This window comes from Ornithodoros turicata, chromosome 1, assembly GCF_037126465.1.
Source record: "Ornithodoros turicata isolate Travis chromosome 1, ASM3712646v1, whole genome shotgun sequence".
Taxonomy (NCBI): Eukaryota; Metazoa; Arthropoda; class Arachnida; order Ixodida; family Argasidae; genus Ornithodoros; species Ornithodoros turicata.
This window is the reverse complement of record NC_088201.1, coordinates 41,843,092-41,861,894: the sequence shown is the minus strand read 5'-3', so window position 1 is coordinate 41,861,894 and position 18,803 is coordinate 41,843,092. Positions and strand designations below refer to the sequence as shown.

Here is an 18,803-nt window from a genome sequence, read left to right as displayed (position 1 = left end):
CACCACCCACCCTACAGTCCAGACTTGGCACCGAGTGACTAAACTTGAAGAGGGATCTCAGAGGACGGAGATTTCAAAACGATAGTGTGCAAGAGGCAGTTTTCTAGCATTTTGCGGACAAAACTTCGGACTATTTTTTCAAGGGTATAAGAATGCTGCTTGAAAGGTGTCAAAAGTGCATCGAAGTTGGGTGACTATGTCGAAAAGTGATGCACTTGTTTCGACTCTATGGCTATTAAAATTGGTCGGGCCGGAAACTTATGGAACCATCCTCCGTATATCACAACATTTAGCAGCGAATGCTTGCATAAAACTGAAGAAATTGTAAGCTATCATCTTCCTTTCTTGCCCAGGTGGAAAATGTTTGCAGTTGGGTGCACCCACTGATCTCTATGTATAAAGGCCTTTTACAATCGAGATCAGTGGGTGCACCTCACTGGTGCACCTGGGTGCGCACGTCAAACCGAAACTGATGTTCTGTTCCATGAGAGAAGAATCGAAGAAATATTTGTGGTATTTGTAGTTCAATTTTTCTTTAAAAAATGACAAAGCCTGAGAAATTGATATACACCCAATTTTATTACCTTCCTAGACGTTATGATCTTTGCAGCTTGCTTGGAATTGGTCGAAAGTTATTCAAGGAGTTATCTTGCATCGCGATAAGCATCGTTGTGTAATGGCGTCGTAATGGAGCAGCAGGCTATGGAGAACTTACCCTTGGAAGTTTTGGCAAAAATTTTAAGTTTTTTGTATGGGCCTGACATCGCACATGCATCACAAGTTTGCAGATCATTCTATGAAGCCAGTCAAATTGAGAAAGTTTGGCGAACGCGCTGTGACAAAGGTAAACTCAATGCGATGTGTGATGTTTGAATCAGCTGTCAAATGTTACCTTCTGTTCGTGAATGGTAATCAGCAATTTTGAGTGTGTTATTATGTCCGTTGCCAACTTGGTTGATGTCATATTTCGCCATTGGCGCATAATAATGCAGTCATGTCGTCATAACTGCATAAAGCTGCGATTCCGCCTGTTTGTATCTCGAAAGCCCGGCCTTCAACGAACTGCGTTTGGGAGAGGAGATACGTTGTATTGCGGTCTCCATGCTGCTAGTGAGCTATAATGCCCGTGTTCATTGGAATAAAGCAACCTGTTATCATTGACCATAGGTAAACAATGCAGCTTTCGAGTTCTCGCTTACACGGCATTGGGTGCGTGCTCAGTTTGTTGCTTGTAGTTCATTGAAAACATTGCTACTGATGTATGTGTGCATACGTATTGTTCTGTTATACTTTGAACAACATAGCAATGACTTCCTTTTGTGGCGACACACACATGTCTAACCCATGTTCGGCTGTATCGAGTCCACAGAATTAATAAATTTCTTGCATTAATCATTTTTAATACAAATTAAGCTCCCTTTTTGACAAACGCTGACAGATTTTTGCACAATGTAAAAATGAAAATCAAAAAGAATTTCGTCTTTGCATTGTTTCCTTGTATTGCAATATTTCAACTTTTGTATTTCAGAGTTCTCAGTGAAATCAAAGAGCATAAACAACTTCTCCTTCCGAGACGTTTATTCAAAACGTAAGATTTCGCCAGTTCTTTCTCCAATGCATGTTTGCTCAGCCATTTATACTACAGTGCCTATGGTAATGATACATGTTTTGTGACAGTTTGCTTGTATCCGGGATCTATTTCTGTCTGAGGAGGTGTCAGGTTGTATGCATTTGCATGTCTGACCTGTTATATTGCAGTCTTATTTAACTTTTTTTTAGAGAAGGAGTGATTGCAAATGTGTTGATTGTGCCTGTTCCATCAACACGAAGTGAAACCATTAAAAGCTCCGCTATACTTGTGTGTTTCCATGACATATGTTTTTACTGAAAGAATCAGGGATGATTGGGCTAGTTATTAGCTGTCATTCGGTTACTGGCCGAGTCAAGCAAGCCCAGTCCCTGTTGTTTTCACGACAACAGCTCAAGGGGAATGAAAGATAGCACCGAAAATTGTGGAAATATCATGCAGTTGTTTTATTATATGTGTATGTTTTAGCGTAGCCTTCTTATTTTGTTTAAGTATTTTGATTATTCAAGTCACAGTCTCACATTCTCGCCATTGAAAAATAGAGAGCAGATTGGAAATTTTGTCATTGACTGCATGTGGCTCTGCATATTTGTCACACATGTAAGCACTGCACAAATATGACGCTCCATATGCTGTGCCATTTCTTTTTTTCACGTGTCTTGGTCTTATTGAAACGAAACAACTAACAAGGTCAGCTTGCTGGCTATTGTCTGTACTAACTCGCAAAGCAGGGCTTCAGTCCTTGTACTGAAGCGATAGAATGCAAAATGAAATGCATTGAGGTTTCACATAGCTTACAAGTTAGAGAGGTTTTATAGAGAGGAGATCCTGAATTGCTATGATTCTATATGCCTCCCAAAGCAAATAATGTCATTGTTACTCACTTGGAGTGCAACTTCATAAAAGCTTCTCAGCTACTTGTTAATTTGCTCGCAATCCCATTCTTCCACGCTTACGGCAGGTTGGACTGCTTTGGCCGGGTAACAACAGTTAGCCAATTAGTCTTATGTAACTGATTGAGTAGGCACAGGAAAAAAAGAAAAGGCTGACAACTATGATACACGACTGCTAACAACATTCTGTTTGTTTCATTCTTCAGTCACACAGAATACTGTTTAAAATCTTGGTGTATGTTTGTTGGGCACCCTTTGTATTACATCATTCCGTACAGGTATTGCTTTAGTGTATATTGCTACTTTGCTTTTTCAACTGTTTTGATGTTTCTTACCTGTTCATTATAATGGTGGTTTACATTATGCTAAGCCTAGGTTAAGTAGGGTTCCTCACAGTGATTTATCCAGAATCACAAGCACAGGGGGGTTAATTATTACAGCTATGTGTAACAGCTTTATGTATAGAACCCGGATTTTTGGGCACGAGAAAATCTTTTAAGCGCCTGTGAGAGGCACTAAAAATCCTGATTTAGGCACTAAAAGTGGCATTATAGGCAGGGTGTGGAACCGCAAAAAATACGGGTTCGGTTCGGGTTCGCGTTGCTTTGATTTCGTTCCGGTTCGACCACACCAAAAATCGAACCGGTTCGCAGCCCTGAACTGGTTCGCGAACCGGTTCAACGCTTCTATTTTATATGTTCCATAAAACTGCTTTTATCAGGAAATGCGTGGCTAATAGCTTAATGCTGTTGTCTGCATTGATGTTTTTAGCGGTCAGGTACTCCCTTTAACGAGAGAAAGGAGAAATGGATGAACACTTATTGCAAATAGAGTCCACGCTGATGAAGCGGTGTAGTCCTACTACTTTCTCTTCCCAAAATCTCTTTTTTCACACGCACGGTGCCAGCAAGATACATTTAAAGGAAGCCTAATAAGATGGACAGCGTTGACGACGGTACTTGCTGGCACACTGCTTTTGCAGCGTGAATCGATCTGAAACCGTACTGGAGCATGTCGAAAATAAGCCTGCCATACTCTGTCCGAGCTCACAGCAGTGTACTAGTTAATCCACAACACAAAGGCAATGTGCGTGCACAATTGCACTACCAATAAGCAGAACTGCATTTACTTTTCGAACCACGACCAATCAAACAGGCACCGTTCTGCGTACGCTCCTTCTCCACTTCTCATGTTTCTGACTTGTTTAATTTTTACTGCTCACATGTAAAGGGAAATGTTGGGCGCTTACTTAATCACATATTTGTCCTATAGAGCTACATAACTGGCCTACTCCATTCCTGTTTCATTCGTCCGCGTGGCGCCTCGTCTCTGAAGAGTAGACGCCGCAGCGCGTGCGCACGGGGCGCTAGCCTCGGCGCTCACGAGGACAGCTGCGCTTCAACGTGTTAAAAAGACGCTGAAAGTGTACTTACTATACGTCCTCGTCTGACTGCTAGGTGACAATTTCTGAAATCCATGATATGGATGCGTGATGATGATACCAACGTGTCTTCGTTCGCGGATTGAGAGGAACTCTCATGCTGACTTCTTTTATGACCGAACCGTTTTGTTGCGAACCAGTTACTGCTATTATTTTTTACGGTTCTGGTCCAGTTCGGGTTCAACAGTGTCATGAAAACTTTGGTTCGGGTTCAGGTTCTGTTCCGGCAAAAATAACGGTACGGTTTTCGGTTCGGGTTCTGGTTCGGTTCGACACCCTGATTATAGGTACTATAAATAGTTGATTTTTTTCATCTGTAGTTCTTAAAGTACAAGAACAAAGTGAATAAATCAGTTCCACCTTCAAGAACAATGCCCCCTCCTCAGCATTTTACCATGTGTCAGATTCATTGTAAAAAAAAGAAACAAAGAAGAAATTAAAAGCTTCTGGGGCTCTTCTAGATGTAAACAGGAAATCGCGCTGTGAATTCTAGATTGTGACAAAACTGTTACGAAATGTGCCTATATTCTATAATGACCCACCAAACAACACAATGCTGCAAGGGAGAGAAAGAACGAGTAAGCAAATGTACCGAGTAACTGATTTTCAATTCTCAGCATTCCAGCGCCTTTAGGATACTGGCTTCTTTCAAGCGATCGATGGTTTCAAAAGGACGTGACTGCCGTCAATTTCGTCTGGACAACGGAGTTTCGCCACCCCTTGGGCTATTATAGGCGTTTTTCTATGTTTAATCCGAGTTTTAGGCAGCTACGCCAACATAGGCACTAACATCGGAATAGGCATTTATAGGCACTATCAAATCTATACAGGAGTTTCTCCAGCACCCAGTTCGTGCTCCTGTATTGAAAAGACACTAATAGAACCACACGAACCACACAGGCATTTGCCTAGGAATCCGGGGTCTATTTATGTATCATTGCTTACATGTATCTGAATCTAAAATAACAAAGGCCCCCCTGCAGGGGGGCCTTGTGCCCTAAAAAACCAAAACAAACAAACCCTGCAGGGGGTGTACAGGAGAGAAAGGAAGGAGGGAGTTGCCAAACATTTGAGGGATGTTAGGGGGAGGGTCTGGATGAATCACTGGTTCCTCATACAGATGGCACGAAGTAATATTTTATATAAATTATAATGAAATGAGGTTCAACTTTTCCATGTTGCAGTGCTGCATAAGTACAGATTTTTTCTTGGACTTTGGCAACCTCAAGTTTCCTCCTATGGAGGCCTGTTCCAAGTCACTGTTAGTATGCATTATGCACTGTTTATTCTGCATTGTAAGAAATCACTATAGAGATATCTTCTTACCACACAACTACATTGGCATTTGACTTCTTAATGTTGCTCAGAAACTTTGCTCATCAGCTATATCAGCAATTAGGTTATATGTAATTGCCTAGCATATTTTGTAATATTTTAGAATATAATGTCAAGTCTTGCAATTATTGAATTTGAGTGGGAGAAAAACTGGTATAATTTTCCATCAGTTTCAAATATATAAGGAGTACAACAGTAGAATTTCTCAGCAAGGCACCAGAACTCAATGTATGTGTGACCAACATTGCATGCTACAGTTCTGCTTGATCCAGAAGAATTGGTCAATAGTAGAGAAGCTATTGCTGTAATAAAAATACTCTGGACATGGCATAGTGGGTATATACATGCTTTACATGCAGTATACCTTATAAAACACAGCAATATTACTCATGCTGCTGCAGCTCTAGGTTTATGAACCTCTCACTGGGGGAACAGTGCACATGTGCTTCCATTGACTTCACAGATGAACTACCACTGATGCTCCTTTCAAGTATGACACTATGCAATTAAAATTCTGAGCTCTGCGCATTGTTATTATAAATACCTTTGATAAAGTGTGTGCCGTAGAAGTGCTGCTGATTCTTCTGATCTTCAGTGTGTATCTACACACCTGTTTGCTTTTGTGTATTGTACTTTTATTAGGTGAAAGTTGTTTATCACTGAGTTCTCTTGCTTTGTTCACCTCATTGTACCTCAGCTTTCCTTTTGTGCTGGAAATGTTGGTACAATGAACTGACAGTTTGGTGGCCGTCTCTTTCGCATGTTATCGCCAAATAAATTCTTTTCTGAATGCGATGCATTTAGAAGAGCTTCTTTTAAATTCATAAAGAAATCCTTAAGCTGGTAAGCTGGTAAAAACCCCATATCTGCCATATTCGTGAAACGGTGCTAGTGTGTGCCTTGTACTGCACAGGGCGAGAAACCTTCATGGGCACACAGTTTGTGAGGTATTTCTATAACAATGCATCTATCACTGAACTTCTGTGATTATACTTGTATTATATTCCACGAAGGGATACTTTCACTCAGTGTTAGGGCAGCCGTTGGCAGTGGTAACCCAGAGGGGGATGCTTTCACGAAAATTTCGCTGCTGCAGTAGAACACTGCACGGGCCTAATTTTCAGGCCCGTGCCCGGCCCAGGCCCGGCTGCTACGGCCCGACGTCTTCTATATATTCCCTGACCAGGCCCGTACCCGACTGTTTCCATGCTCAGGCCCGGTCCCAGCCTGCCTCTGCTCTATCTGTTCTCGAGGTTCGGAGGCGTATTTATATTTACTAAAGAGGCACAGCGCAGCAAGGAAAAGGACGCAGCTAATTGGTGGAGAGTCAGGAGGTACACTCGAATGCAGCAGCGGCTGTGTTTCTCTGCCGGCAAGCCGCTCTGTGCTTGGTGCTTGCTTGCTTGGGAACGCAGCGGCGCGTGGGCGTATGTACATTGTGGTTAAAGAGAGACTCATCGCCGCTCTATTGCACATGCTCCGGTGTTAGTTCCTCTTTCTTGAACTCTCACGCGAACAAAATATATGTCAGAACACCTAACCTAACTGACCCTGTTGCCGGACACTAATAAAAACGAAATATGTCAGAACGCTTAACCTCACTGACCCTCATGCCGGACCCTCACGAGACCGAAATATGTCTCAACACCTAACCTAACTGATGCTCGTGCAGGACCCTCAGCGCGCCCACCACACCAGTCGTCCCCAAATGTGTGTGAGTGCATGCGTGAAATCCAGACCTATTCACGAAATAAGCATGATCACATGTAAAAAAGTGATAGTTCTCAGATGAGAATACTTGATATCCCATACGCAATGGGGAAAAAAAAGTAACGTGAAAATGCAGCTGTCCAGTCTCGTGAAATATGTTCACATATATGCCCGACCATGTCTGGCGTTGTCAAGCCCGTACCCGGTCCAAGCCCAGTGGCTGAAACCCGAGCCCGGCACAGGCCCGCCTAAAAAACGCCCGGCCCGGCCCGGCCCGGCCCACAGGCCGGGCAGGGCTCGGGCTTTCGTTTAAGCCCGGGCCCGTGCAGTGCTGTATGCTGCAGCTGCCTGGATGGTAGAACAAAATGCACTGCCATGCTAGTTTCACCAGTAAAATGAACAAAGATACAACATGACATGCTGATGCAGCTGTAGTGTTTCTGGAGGAACACTGCATGTTTCCAGGAACTGAAATTATAATTACATTTCTGTTGGTTCCAGTTCGACCCTTCATCGGCTTCTATTGTCGGTCGTGAGCTGTTGCCCCCCAGAGACCCTTATATTACAGATCCTCTAAGAAAGAAAGTTCTTTTCTCTATTGTCCTATGCCAGAGGCGTAGGGCACAAGTCAGGTGTGTTGGCGGATATAATGGACCTCATGCTGCAGTTCTTCAAGAGGTGAGTTTGCAGTCTATTACACGCTTCTCGTAGCCTTGTAGCACAACTGAATTAGAAAATAGTGCCTGGACAACCTGTAAAAAAAAATAGAAATAATTATAATAACTTAAGCATCAAATTGTGGTTGGTCTCTCTCATCATTGGTCTGGTTAAAATGATTTTACATTGTATTAGACAAAACATTGTGGGCACTCGTTGCAAGACTTTGACTAGTGCAGCAAGCAGGAAATTGAAGTAGTTTGTGTGCAGGGATGATACCAGATGTTTGCATTGATGGCGGATCATGTGGCATCACATAGACTTTGGGTGTGAGAGCCTTCTGTCAGAGCCAAGTTAGCAGACATTTGCCACACAAAATGTTATCTTTCATTATACTTTTAAAACACTTTGTTAATGGATCATAGTTCTAAAAATGACAAGCACCGTTGTGTTCTCTGTCTCTCTCTCTCTGCCTGCCTGCCTGCCTGCCTGCTTCTCACTTCTAGAACTATGATTTCATTATTCTTATCTCTCTATTTGTTTTCAGGAAATAAACACTTTTACGTGAGCCTCTCTTTTAGTCTAAGAAACTTTCCACATTTTCAGAAGCATAAGGAAAGTCGAGTAGGGCTAAACCCACCCAAAAAACCTCTCCAGCAGTTCCACTGGATGTGTAAAAACTTGCATGGGGTTCATCCCTGCGCACAACTAATTTTGTTCTGTGTGTAAGACAGTATCTTGCTGTCAGCACCATAAACTCAAGGGAAACATGTTTTCAATGAGGCTTATGCAGTGATGTCACGCGTGACACTGGAAAACATATCGCCGCACCGGAGACACAGCAGGAGGGCATGCCGTGAGTTGTTGCTGTATGCGTGCAATTACGAGAGGACATTGTAAAAACACACGCTGCTCCCTCATTCAGCCTGTGACGCATCCCCATGTTTTCCTATGTCACGTGGCTCCAAGGTGTTCAAAGGCTGCGCGTAACGTCATCTGCACGAGCCTCATTATAGTGATTCTTTGTTTGCTGACACCATTGCACATGACAAAATGTATTCTGTTCTTCGTATGGGCTTACTTAGCACACATTACTAGGTGTATTACTGTGGGAGCTTGGACTGATTTATCCAGACCCTGCACGCCTCACACCCCACCAAATGTTTGCAGACACCCTCGCACTTTCTTTTCTGTGCAACCCCTACAGCGGGTCGTTGTCATTTCAACTTTAGATACATGTTGACAGTGACATGTGAAGCTGTTATAACACAACTGCGATAATGTAAAGCTCAACTAACTTCCAGAAAGCATTAGTTAGTTAGTTGGTTAGTGAAGGACATCCATCGTCTATATGTATGCCCATGCTGCTGAGCCTTGTTTCCAACTCCCTTTGAGGGCCAAGGCTCCTGCTTGGGCACATGCTGGAAGTAGTTGACAGTGCCATCGATAAAGTCTGATCCTTGATCCATGAATTAAAATTAGATTGGGAACCTGGTACATCTATACATGATATATGAAGAATGTCAAGGAGTAAATTTTTGTGCTGGTATGCATCCTCAAGTTCAAAAAGTCATTATTTTAACATTACAGATCTCCAGAGATGAGTTTGCGTTCAAGTGCTGCGTCACTGAGTGCCACAAACATCCAAACGGAAAACACCAGGTCAGAAATTGGAAACAAAATTCTCCATGTGTATAAGGTACCAACACAGCGTGATGTTTGCTCAGGAACTAAGGGACTGGCTGCACGAGGAAGCATCAGTGTCACTTGACATGCAGCAATTCCCGCAAAGCCACGAGTTGTTGCTTATGAAGTTTCTTATCTTGAGGCAGTATGAGTAAGTGCTCATAAAAGTTACTGTGCTGTAATGATCTGTAGCATTCTGGCATGTCTAGTACAGCTTAACTCTTTCCTTGCCGCGGCATAAACGACCATTTTTGGGTGGTTCGACAGGTATAGTTTTTGTGTCTCTCAGTATCACATTACAATAGGTTGCTATTAGAGGAAACAGTATTGAGCGCCCATTGATTTATATAGGTTTTTAAAAAGAAGCTATTCATGTATTTCCAAAATTAATTTTGGAAGACACAAGAATCTGTGTAAACAACAGAAAACTTGTGAAGGTACGCCTGTATATCGATGATATTATCAACCTAGAAATTCCAAAATATACAAAATGTGGCAAACTTTGTCTGAAGTAATATCTGTAAATATCAACACTCTAGGTCAAGAAGTTTTTGAGTTGTGGAAAATAAGGTTGACACTCATGCTGTACATGCCATTGAGTGACTGAGTTCCTTGAAGGAGTAAAACAGAAATTAGCATCATAATTTCTGCAGAAAACATTAGTTACATGTTCAGCTTTCCTGTTCTCATACCACATTTTGCTACTTCACCGCTTTTCCTTTCCTCCTGGTTGGTTTTGAGGCAGGAAGAACAGCAACAGTGCAAGTTTTACATATCCTTATATTCAGGACAAGGGTCTGTTTATCCAACATGTTCAGAATCATTATTTGTGTTCTAATAAACTAATCGACCTCAAATACGCTTCAAATGCGAGTATTGGCGCACTTGTGAAAGAGGTGCGCTGCGGGAAGACGATGGCACGTTCAAGGGAAAATCTCCACACTGCCTCGTTGGTGCAGACCCAGTTTCACAAATCACTACAACGAGGATAAGCTAAAAAGGAAAGCGTGACTGAACCTGCAGTGCCTGTAGTGTCCACCAAATGTCACCGCTTGTCCATATGTGCTCAGGAGGCCACATAGTGCGGTTCGCAAACCGTCGATCACCGGTGATTGACGCTCTATGGGCACGGTAAGGAGAGAGCTAAGCAGACCAGTGGGCCTGTTATTGTGACCACAATAGTTTTTGGACTTATTATTGAAACTGTGTGAATTAGATGTTCCTTTTCAGCTACTCATTTCAGTATCAAAGGGTTCAGCTCCAAGCACCGCTTCCCAATGTACCACTACAGCCAGGGATTTTCAAGGGCACCTATGGAACACATGGCCTTGAGCTGATTCAGTTGGAATATGTTGACCACTGCACAAAGCTACGGGCCTCAAAGCTCTCTGTGAGCCATATTTCGATCACTTTCTTTTGAACATATTTGCAGGGGTTAGTAAATTTAGCTTAGACTTTATGGTGATATAACTTGCTTTTTTTTTTTAAACACATTTTTTTCTGTGCAGACATGAGCATGAGGCCCATGTAATTTCTATAGCCAGAGTATGCGTGAGGCATGAGCAGGGACAGAGTACACGACTGGTAGTGTTGTGTCAGGAAGCATTCATGTAGTGCTGCTTGCGACATATAGTACTTGTCTGAAATCGGCAGCTTGCAGTTTATCCTGTCTGGAACTTCCAGGTGCTGGAAGATTGTTTCTTCTGACTAATATAGACTTCTACGGCCATACTGCTCACCCTCAAACACATTGTATACAGCCCATTCAGGGGTGGCTAAGCCAAGGTGGGCTACTGTACCTTTGATCAAACATATCGGACGAGTGTGTCGCAAGCGGTAGCTAAAGCTGAAGCAATTAAAGCAAGTCTGGAGGAAAAATCATCAGGTATTATCTGCTGGTATTTTGAAGAAAAGACGTTTCCACTAGGCACTGCATTCATCAATGGTATTGTACAGCTTGGGTCAAAAATTTACGGAACACTGGGTGTCGCATTTCTCCATTGGAGCGACACCCTAGCAGCAAACAGGAGCGGACACACATACTGAGAGATGTATAGAATAGCCAATCACCTGTTTCTTTCACGTGCTAGCTGTCACCAGACAGCTAGCAGGGGGCCACTCCGATGGACATATATGCCAATGCCATGTTCCGTAAACTTTTGTCCCAAGCTGTACTTAAAAGGTCAGGGCATGCAGATAGAAAAATCCAAATGCTGGCCCTCAAGACTAGGGTGAACAACTTTTAGGACACACACAAGGATGGCAACTTGGGAAAGAATTTGAGTTTGTAAAAGTAATGTGAGAAAAAATTTCTTGAATTCTTCATGCTAACTTGAATGCATTGAAACTTATGTATGTGCTTAATAAATGCTACAATGTAGCAGCAAAGAAATCCTGTTTTGATATTTTTCCTGTGGACACTCGAGAAATTATGAACGGGAGCTATAAAAGAATGCTGCAAAAAATGGTGTTCTTCACAGCAACTAAGTTCTGAAGCAGTGAGCAACCATTGCACGTTTCAGAATGTTAGCCATGTCCACTTGTATGAGGGGCACAACAATGGTTTTCTTGTATGGAGTGAAGCTTTTCTGCTGTTGGGTGATTGTCTTGTCTAGTATGCTTCTAAAATTAAGTTATTTGTCTTTTTTAACTCATGTAGGGAGACCCCAATGTGCCATCAGGACAGGTGACATTTGAGGTCGTGCTGCAGTACTGGATGACTCTCACAGCAGAGCAACAGGTATCCATTGCAGACTTGGATTCCATAGAGGTGGTAGCGGCAGAAGATAACCATCCAAATCTGAGTCGTTCACAGCCCTTTTATGTTCCTATGGATTGCCATCTGCGCTTTCAAGAAATACCAAGGACTTGTCTGGCAAGGTATCTTTCAAGAATATACGTGACCATTGCGGACATTTCTATAGAGCATTTGTTGTTAGTACATTGCCTATAAAGCACAATACACCATTAGTGAAACATGTTGTGCATGAAGTTCATTGTTGAGAACCATAAAGTGGGGGGAGCTGATGATTTCAAAAAGTTGCTTTAGAGTGCATGACTCACATTGTTTTGATTTTCGTAGTTCCGTATAGAGAGCATATAATCCAGAATAAAAGCAGCAATAAGTCCTGTGCATTTGAACATATCCATCTTGCATGAAAAGTAAAAATAATGAGATACGTACAGTAGACTCACATTAATTCATACCCCGATACTTTGTACTTTCGGTTAATTCAAACATACCGTATTTTCCGGACTATTAGTTGCACCGTTGTATTAGTTGCACCCCTAAAAAAATCATATACAGGGTGTCTTTTTTTTAGGCGATACAGATTTTTCATAAAAAAACTATAAGGGCCATAAACATGCTGTTTTCACTTCTATCATCTCTGGGCCGGCGGACGTTCTTGGCCATATGTTGCTCGACCATCAAATGACTAATTACCTCAAAGTCATTAATTAACATTTTAATTATAAAAGCTATGAAGTTGTCCCAATGAGAACATCTGTTCCTCACGGTGACCTGATATCGTAGCCATTTTCAGAACAAAAATCCGTTCGGTAGATCGTCCGCAAAAACAAAAAATCTGTGAAGGAACGCCATTTTTTCTTTATTTTGTTCATTGCGCATCTTCGGAGACGCGCCTTTCCTTCACCCCCAATGTGAGATGGTGGAGGAGCCTCATGCGTCGAAGATGCCACCACAGTGCCGCCTCATGCGTAGAAGACTAACTTTTGGAAACTAACTTGCGGAAACAAAACAAAAACACATGTATCGGGTGACGCTATGAACTGCCCTTATCTCTTATCTTGTGTTGCATTTTTCTGTTAATCTTTTTCCAAGACGCAAGAGGCGACAGTGTGCTCTTTCACCCTCTCATCAGCCGCATCCTCGGTTACCTGAGGAGAACTGGCAGTAACAACCAGACATGACAGTTGTAATTGGGATGTTGAAAAGGCGGAAACATCTGGACTGTAAAATTAAAACTGCTTTCAAACTTTTCGTAGGCCATTGTGTCATATGTTTTCCTACATAACTTAGGTGCCCTGTTTGAGGCAGCAAGCACCAAAGGGCTTTTAGAGTTGCATATTGTCTACTTCAACAATAGCATGTACTCTTAAGCATAATTTTCTCTCCTCCAACACGCAGGTACCATGGTCTGGGACAGGTTGCTGGTCATGGATTCACGAACCCTTCCTTCTCTCGGGGCCACTGGATTGTCTTTAACGAGAACTTGTTTGGATTCTTGTGGCTGGAGCTACTTTCACTCAGCGTGTATCATCGGGTCACGGAAAGTTTGAGCTAAGTGAATTGTGTGGGATGAGGGCTTTCCTCTGTTCTTTGGTACGTGAGCAGGAGCATCAGTGCCAAACATTGTGCAATGTATTCATCTTTGCACCTATCTCTCAATCACACTTTGTGTTTTAAGCATTGCTTGTGCTGGAGTTTCGACGCTAGTAAAATGTATTTACGCACCGTTGGTTTTCTTGTCACATTGTGGACATCTGTAGCAGCATTGTAGACAGACCGTTATTATGTTGTATTGCACAGAGGATTCCATCTGGTGGTTGCGGTGAACAGCAATAAGACTGAACACCTGAACCATGCACGCCTACCTTCAATCACCCGTGAGACTCTGATCAATAGCAAAAATATCCGACAATACAGGACATAGTGAAAAACGAAGTCTGCTTCTGCTGACAATTCCGGTTATTGAGACAAGTGCTATGTGCTGATATGAAATTAAGAAATGTGACAAAATTTGAACAATTGTGGTTACAAACCACAAATGAGAAGCAGAAAATCTTGCATTTTGTGAACTGGTTCAAGTATTTTTTAAGTTTAGCAATGTGGCAGAGGTACATTAGAGCATACATACATAATTTCTTGAAGTCTTGCCATTGTCGTGACCACCTTCAGTGTTTTTAGCATATCATCTGTAGGAGGAATTTGTATAAGCAAACACGGTATACTTTTATGACAAACTTGAACCACATGAACAAAATGCTTTTAGCTGTGCAGACTTGAATGAAAGAAAAGGAAAAAAAACGAATACCCAAACACCAGAAAATGCAAAATTTTGTAATGACAAACTGCTGAGCTCAAAATTAGTACATGTATGTAGTAACAACATCAAAGACACAAAGTTGTGAAATTTTGCAGTTTTCTTAGCTACGTTTTGTTTTGTGGGTGTATTTAGTAATGCACAGCAGACATGACAAAATCTGGCATCTCTCTTTAAGTGAAAAATAACGAAAACCCGACAAGTTCTGCAAGAAGCCTTGTTGAAAGCGCACAGAGACATTATGATACCACATCACTGCGTCCAGCCATCACATGTCAATCCAAGTTTTATCAATCAGATATTCAAACAATACATCCACGTTCTAACTATGTATATTCCTGCATATGACTCATATGCAGTAACTGTAAGTCAGAGGAATCACCTTCAAACTTGTGTTTTTAGGAGCCAAAGGCTACATAATTACACTTACTTGCTCAATTCTGGGATAGTAATTATATTACTGATTGGTATGGTACAAGACCTTGAGCCGTGTTCCTCTATGTCAGAAAGGGAGTCTACTGTATGACTCATGTTGGTTCCCTCTACTACCAGATTATGCATTTATTAATATAGCTTCAAAATGTGTTCGCAAAATAGTAGTCTTATTCACAAAGAAAATGGAAAACAAGAACAAACTGTGTGAACAAAGCAGAAATAGTGACGTAAAATAGCATTGGTTGTTGCATTTTGTGCAGAGTTTGAGAAACATTATTGTGAAGTTGTGGAGGTTTTTGTTTTTGACTGAAAAACCATGTTCAGTGCATTTGCTAAGGAATGCTTATGAGCATATACAGCATCAGTCAGGGTGTGAAGCAACAAGCCCGAAACCGGTTGAACCGACAATTCACCATATGTAGTAGACTTCAAAACTGAAATGGAACCCACTGTTGTGCACACACCCTCACATGTTTAAAGAAGGCTGTACTCTTATCCAGGGTGTGCGAATATCAAACATATAGGGTTCTTCATTGGGCCCACTGCAGCTGGTTCCCTTCTTGTGACACATGATACTGAGTGCCAAAAAAATGTGGGCAACCCTTTGTTTACAGTGCAGATCAGTAAGAGGTCAGTTGAGCCAGGACATATGATTGGGTGCACCAGGGGAACTGCTGTCCAATAAAAATGGCACAGAAACAGGAGAACTAAATCACCAAATTTTCCAAAGACAGGCCTTGCAACAGCAAAGTCTTGTTTACTCGCCATTGAAGAGGCTAAATACTTTGAGCATAATGTGGGCATGCTTGCAATTAATTTTGCCAGCAATTTTGAATTATAACCCTCGCGATGTACTAGGTATCGGCGTACCAATTTATTGCCTTATGGTTCACAAAGGTTTTGCCTTTAATCTATAGGCCTGAGACAGCTGTGTGGGCACTAAATACATTTCTGTGTGCCATGCAACTGAATGTATATTTTCTTTATTTTTACATACCCCCTTATGAAGTCGACCTGGAAGTTGGGGTGTGGGTACTATGCGACGGCAAGCCTGGCACAATTCTGCAGAGTTGTGGGCATTGGCAAATTATTAGCTGATGCATGTTAGAGCTGTGTAAATACAGCTTTAATGACTGCGTTTTTCAATACAGCTGCTTAGGTCTCATTCAGAGCGAGGCTTATAGATGACCCTCGTGACGCCACGTTTCTTGCATACCTCTTTTTACGTTTTCAGAAAGTGTGCCTGATGAGAAGAAAATCCTTCTTGCTGGTTGGGTTGAGTTAAGTCAAGCATGGCTTGTTAAACATGCATTTAACTATAACAATTGTAGATATTTTATCCAACTGTTTTGCTTACTTGCTATTCAAAATGCTTTTTTTGTGTTTTGTTTCATGCATATCTTGAGCGCATGCTGTTACATTCTGATTGTTGTTATGCATTACTTTACCACTTGCACCAATCACTGTAAATCACTGAATTCAGTAACACTAAGAAAATCGGAGATAGTCCCAACAAGTATCATGATTACATGCATGGTGTCCCACGTAACGTAACGTAAGGTCGCCAACCTTAAAAAACAAAACAAAAACAAAGCTATTTTTGTGGATGAAACCAAGTGCATGTTGTTAAGAGTCACAGAAGCTGATAGCTAGTATTTTTAATTTAGCTAAATAATTAAAATTAATTATCTTCTTAATTGGTGATTTGAGAGCCAAAGTGTCAATGGACAGGTTGTAGAGTAAGTTGAGACATTTTCGAATAAGGTGTCCGTAGTACCCTTTATGGGTTTCGTTTTTTCTGCCAAAAAAGAAAGCCAGCACGATTTAAAAGAGTACCACGTGATTGCCTGTTCGTACGTCTAGTGCACGTCCAGTACGGGTTTGTTGTGCTCCAATAATGGGCGTTGTGAAGGTTTACTTGTGCGTTGCAGGAAAAGTTTGCCTAATCGGTCCAGAGCATGTTGTTGATAAAATCAGCTGCCTCCTCATTTTGTATCAAAATCCAATTTGCAAAATCTACCAGCATCTGGTGGTCTCTGGCTTCCAAGATTTGGTGAAGTTGCATATAAGTGCTAATGGTGGTAAGTGATAACTAAGGCCTCTGGTTTTCTGCTGCGGCAAATTCAAAATTCCGCGGCACCGACTGGTCAATTCCGCGATTTTCCGGGGCGAGCAGTCCACGGCTGCTTGAAACACTTTATTTTCTTGGATAATGTGGGAACAACAAATATTTTATAAAATTACAAATTTAAAGCACTGTTGTGGCTCAGCATTCCATACATGGTATCTTGTTTTCTCCTCTGATGCGGTGTTTCGCCTGCTATCATTATACAATCATTATAAAATGATTGCAGGCAACAGACCGCATCAGATCTACAGAGTTTATAGAAACTTTATAGGAAGGACTTTACAATACATTTTTTCCTGGGCTATAGACATTATTTAAGTGCCTTAACATTTTGAAGTGTGCCTCCCAGACATCAAATCAGAATCCCCCACTGCCACCGCTAAACTGCACACGGGAGGGACGCCGCCCCGTCTTCGGGCGAAGTATGCACAATAAACTTGGGCTAACGTTATCTTAAGCTAAACCACAATCTGTCTGTGTTTGTCCTGCAGCATGGACAATTTCATAAAGCAGGCTTCAATGCTGTAGAGCAGGCTTCACCTAATGGAGGGAAGCGTCAGGTGAAGCCCACTTTCGGGAGGCGTCGTTCGTATTCGGCGAATAGTCGAATATCCGAAAACCCGAATATTGAGTATTCGATTCGCGAATCAAATACTTCGAGTAATTGGTATTAGATTCGAATTCGACTACTCTAATATCCGCACACCCCTAAGGATAAGGGATTCCATGGGAAACAGTGCAAAACGAAGGATTCCGTGATTAGTTCCGAATTCCGCGAAATTTCGCGGAATCGCGGAAAACCGAGGGCCTTAGTGATAATGGTGGTACTTAGCATCTTTCATAACCCCCCACACAGTTAATTTTGATGTTGCTGCCTCAGCACTCACGTCCCTCACGCTAGCATGGTGGGTTCGCAGCCATGAACGCCAATACGTTTGTGCGCACGTCCTGTTTCAGAGACAGTGTTCTTCGCCACATCTCTGTGAAGGTTCTTGTTTCTCTCAACGTCTCATATACCTTAACAATTGTCGCCGGGTTTGGTCGAGTCCCTGTGTGTTATGTTTGATATATCCCCATGCCACTCACAGGGCAAGAACAATGTCAGCTTTCTCCTTGTTCGAGAATCGAATTCTTGTAGTTTATTAGAATGAATTATATGAATGAATCGCTTGCCAAATCTTAGTTGTGGCACCAGATAAGATTCTGAATGTGTTAACCGTTCCTTGTGACAGTTTATTTGTATGGCACTGACCCACCTTCCGTTGGCCGGTTGCACAATCCAGTAAATCAAAAACGTCTAATGGACATCCAGAGGATGGTACAGAGTGGACATTTGGGATGTCTAGTAGATATCCAGATATGTCTACGTTACATTCCATAGATGTTCCATGGATCGTCAGAAGCTCGTCCATAACTGTATAAATGCATGTCCTCTGGACGATCCATGGAACATCCATGGAATGTAATGTGGACGTATCTGGATATCTACTACACATCCCAAATGTCTTATATGTTTGGATGTTTCTGGCATGTGTAATAGACGTTTGTGGTTTACTGGGAAGTTATCGCACAGTAACTTATGTACCCAACTACAACTCTTTATTATTGCTCGGAGAACCGGTTGGCCGCGCTCTTTCCACGATGCTTCATTGACCCCTGTTGATCCCGAGGTTAAAATGGAGAACAAACACTGTCTGGCAGAGCATAGATAAGATGGATTGCGTTGCTCTAGCAAACGTGCAAAGGCGTTCCAAGAGCGAAGTGCGCCAGATTCGCGAGCAGGCAGTCATATGGTACTCTTAATTTTCGTGTGCTTCATTTTTTAGCAGGAAGAAAGAAACCCGTGGAGAGTACCTCGTTGAGG

General features: G+C 42.1%; 1 protein-coding gene across 1 annotated transcript; it reads left to right on the top strand.

The window, feature by feature from the left end:
- The first annotated feature begins 662 nt into the window (after positions 1–662).
- Positions 663–13,788, top strand: LOC135378091 (F-box only protein 31-like). The gene is made up of 9 exons (XM_064610958.1): positions 663–844; positions 1,529–1,588; positions 5,107–5,183; positions 7,469–7,645; positions 9,215–9,286; positions 9,352–9,461; positions 10,541–10,700; positions 11,970–12,190; positions 13,461–13,788. The coding sequence occupies exons 1-9, from the start codon at positions 688–690 to the stop codon at positions 13,615–13,617; spliced, it is 1,191 nt and encodes a 396-aa protein (XP_064467028.1). The 5' UTR covers positions 663–687; the 3' UTR covers positions 13,618–13,788.
- Positions 13,789–18,803: the final 5,015 nt, after the last annotated feature.

Excerpts from the sequence above, each read along its gene's own strand:
- LOC135378091 (XM_064610958.1), top strand. The coding sequence starts at position 688 with ATGGAGCAGCAGGCTATGGAGAACTTACCCTTGGAAGTTTTGGCAAAA. Across the intron at positions 845-1,528 it reads GCGAACGCGCTGTGACAAAG|AGTTCTCAGTGAAATCAAAG; the intron begins GTAAACTCAATG and ends TTTGTATTTCAG. Across the intron at positions 9,462-10,540 it reads CTTATCTTGAGGCAGTATGA|CTACTCATTTCAGTATCAAA; the intron begins GTAAGTGCTCAT and ends GTTCCTTTTCAG.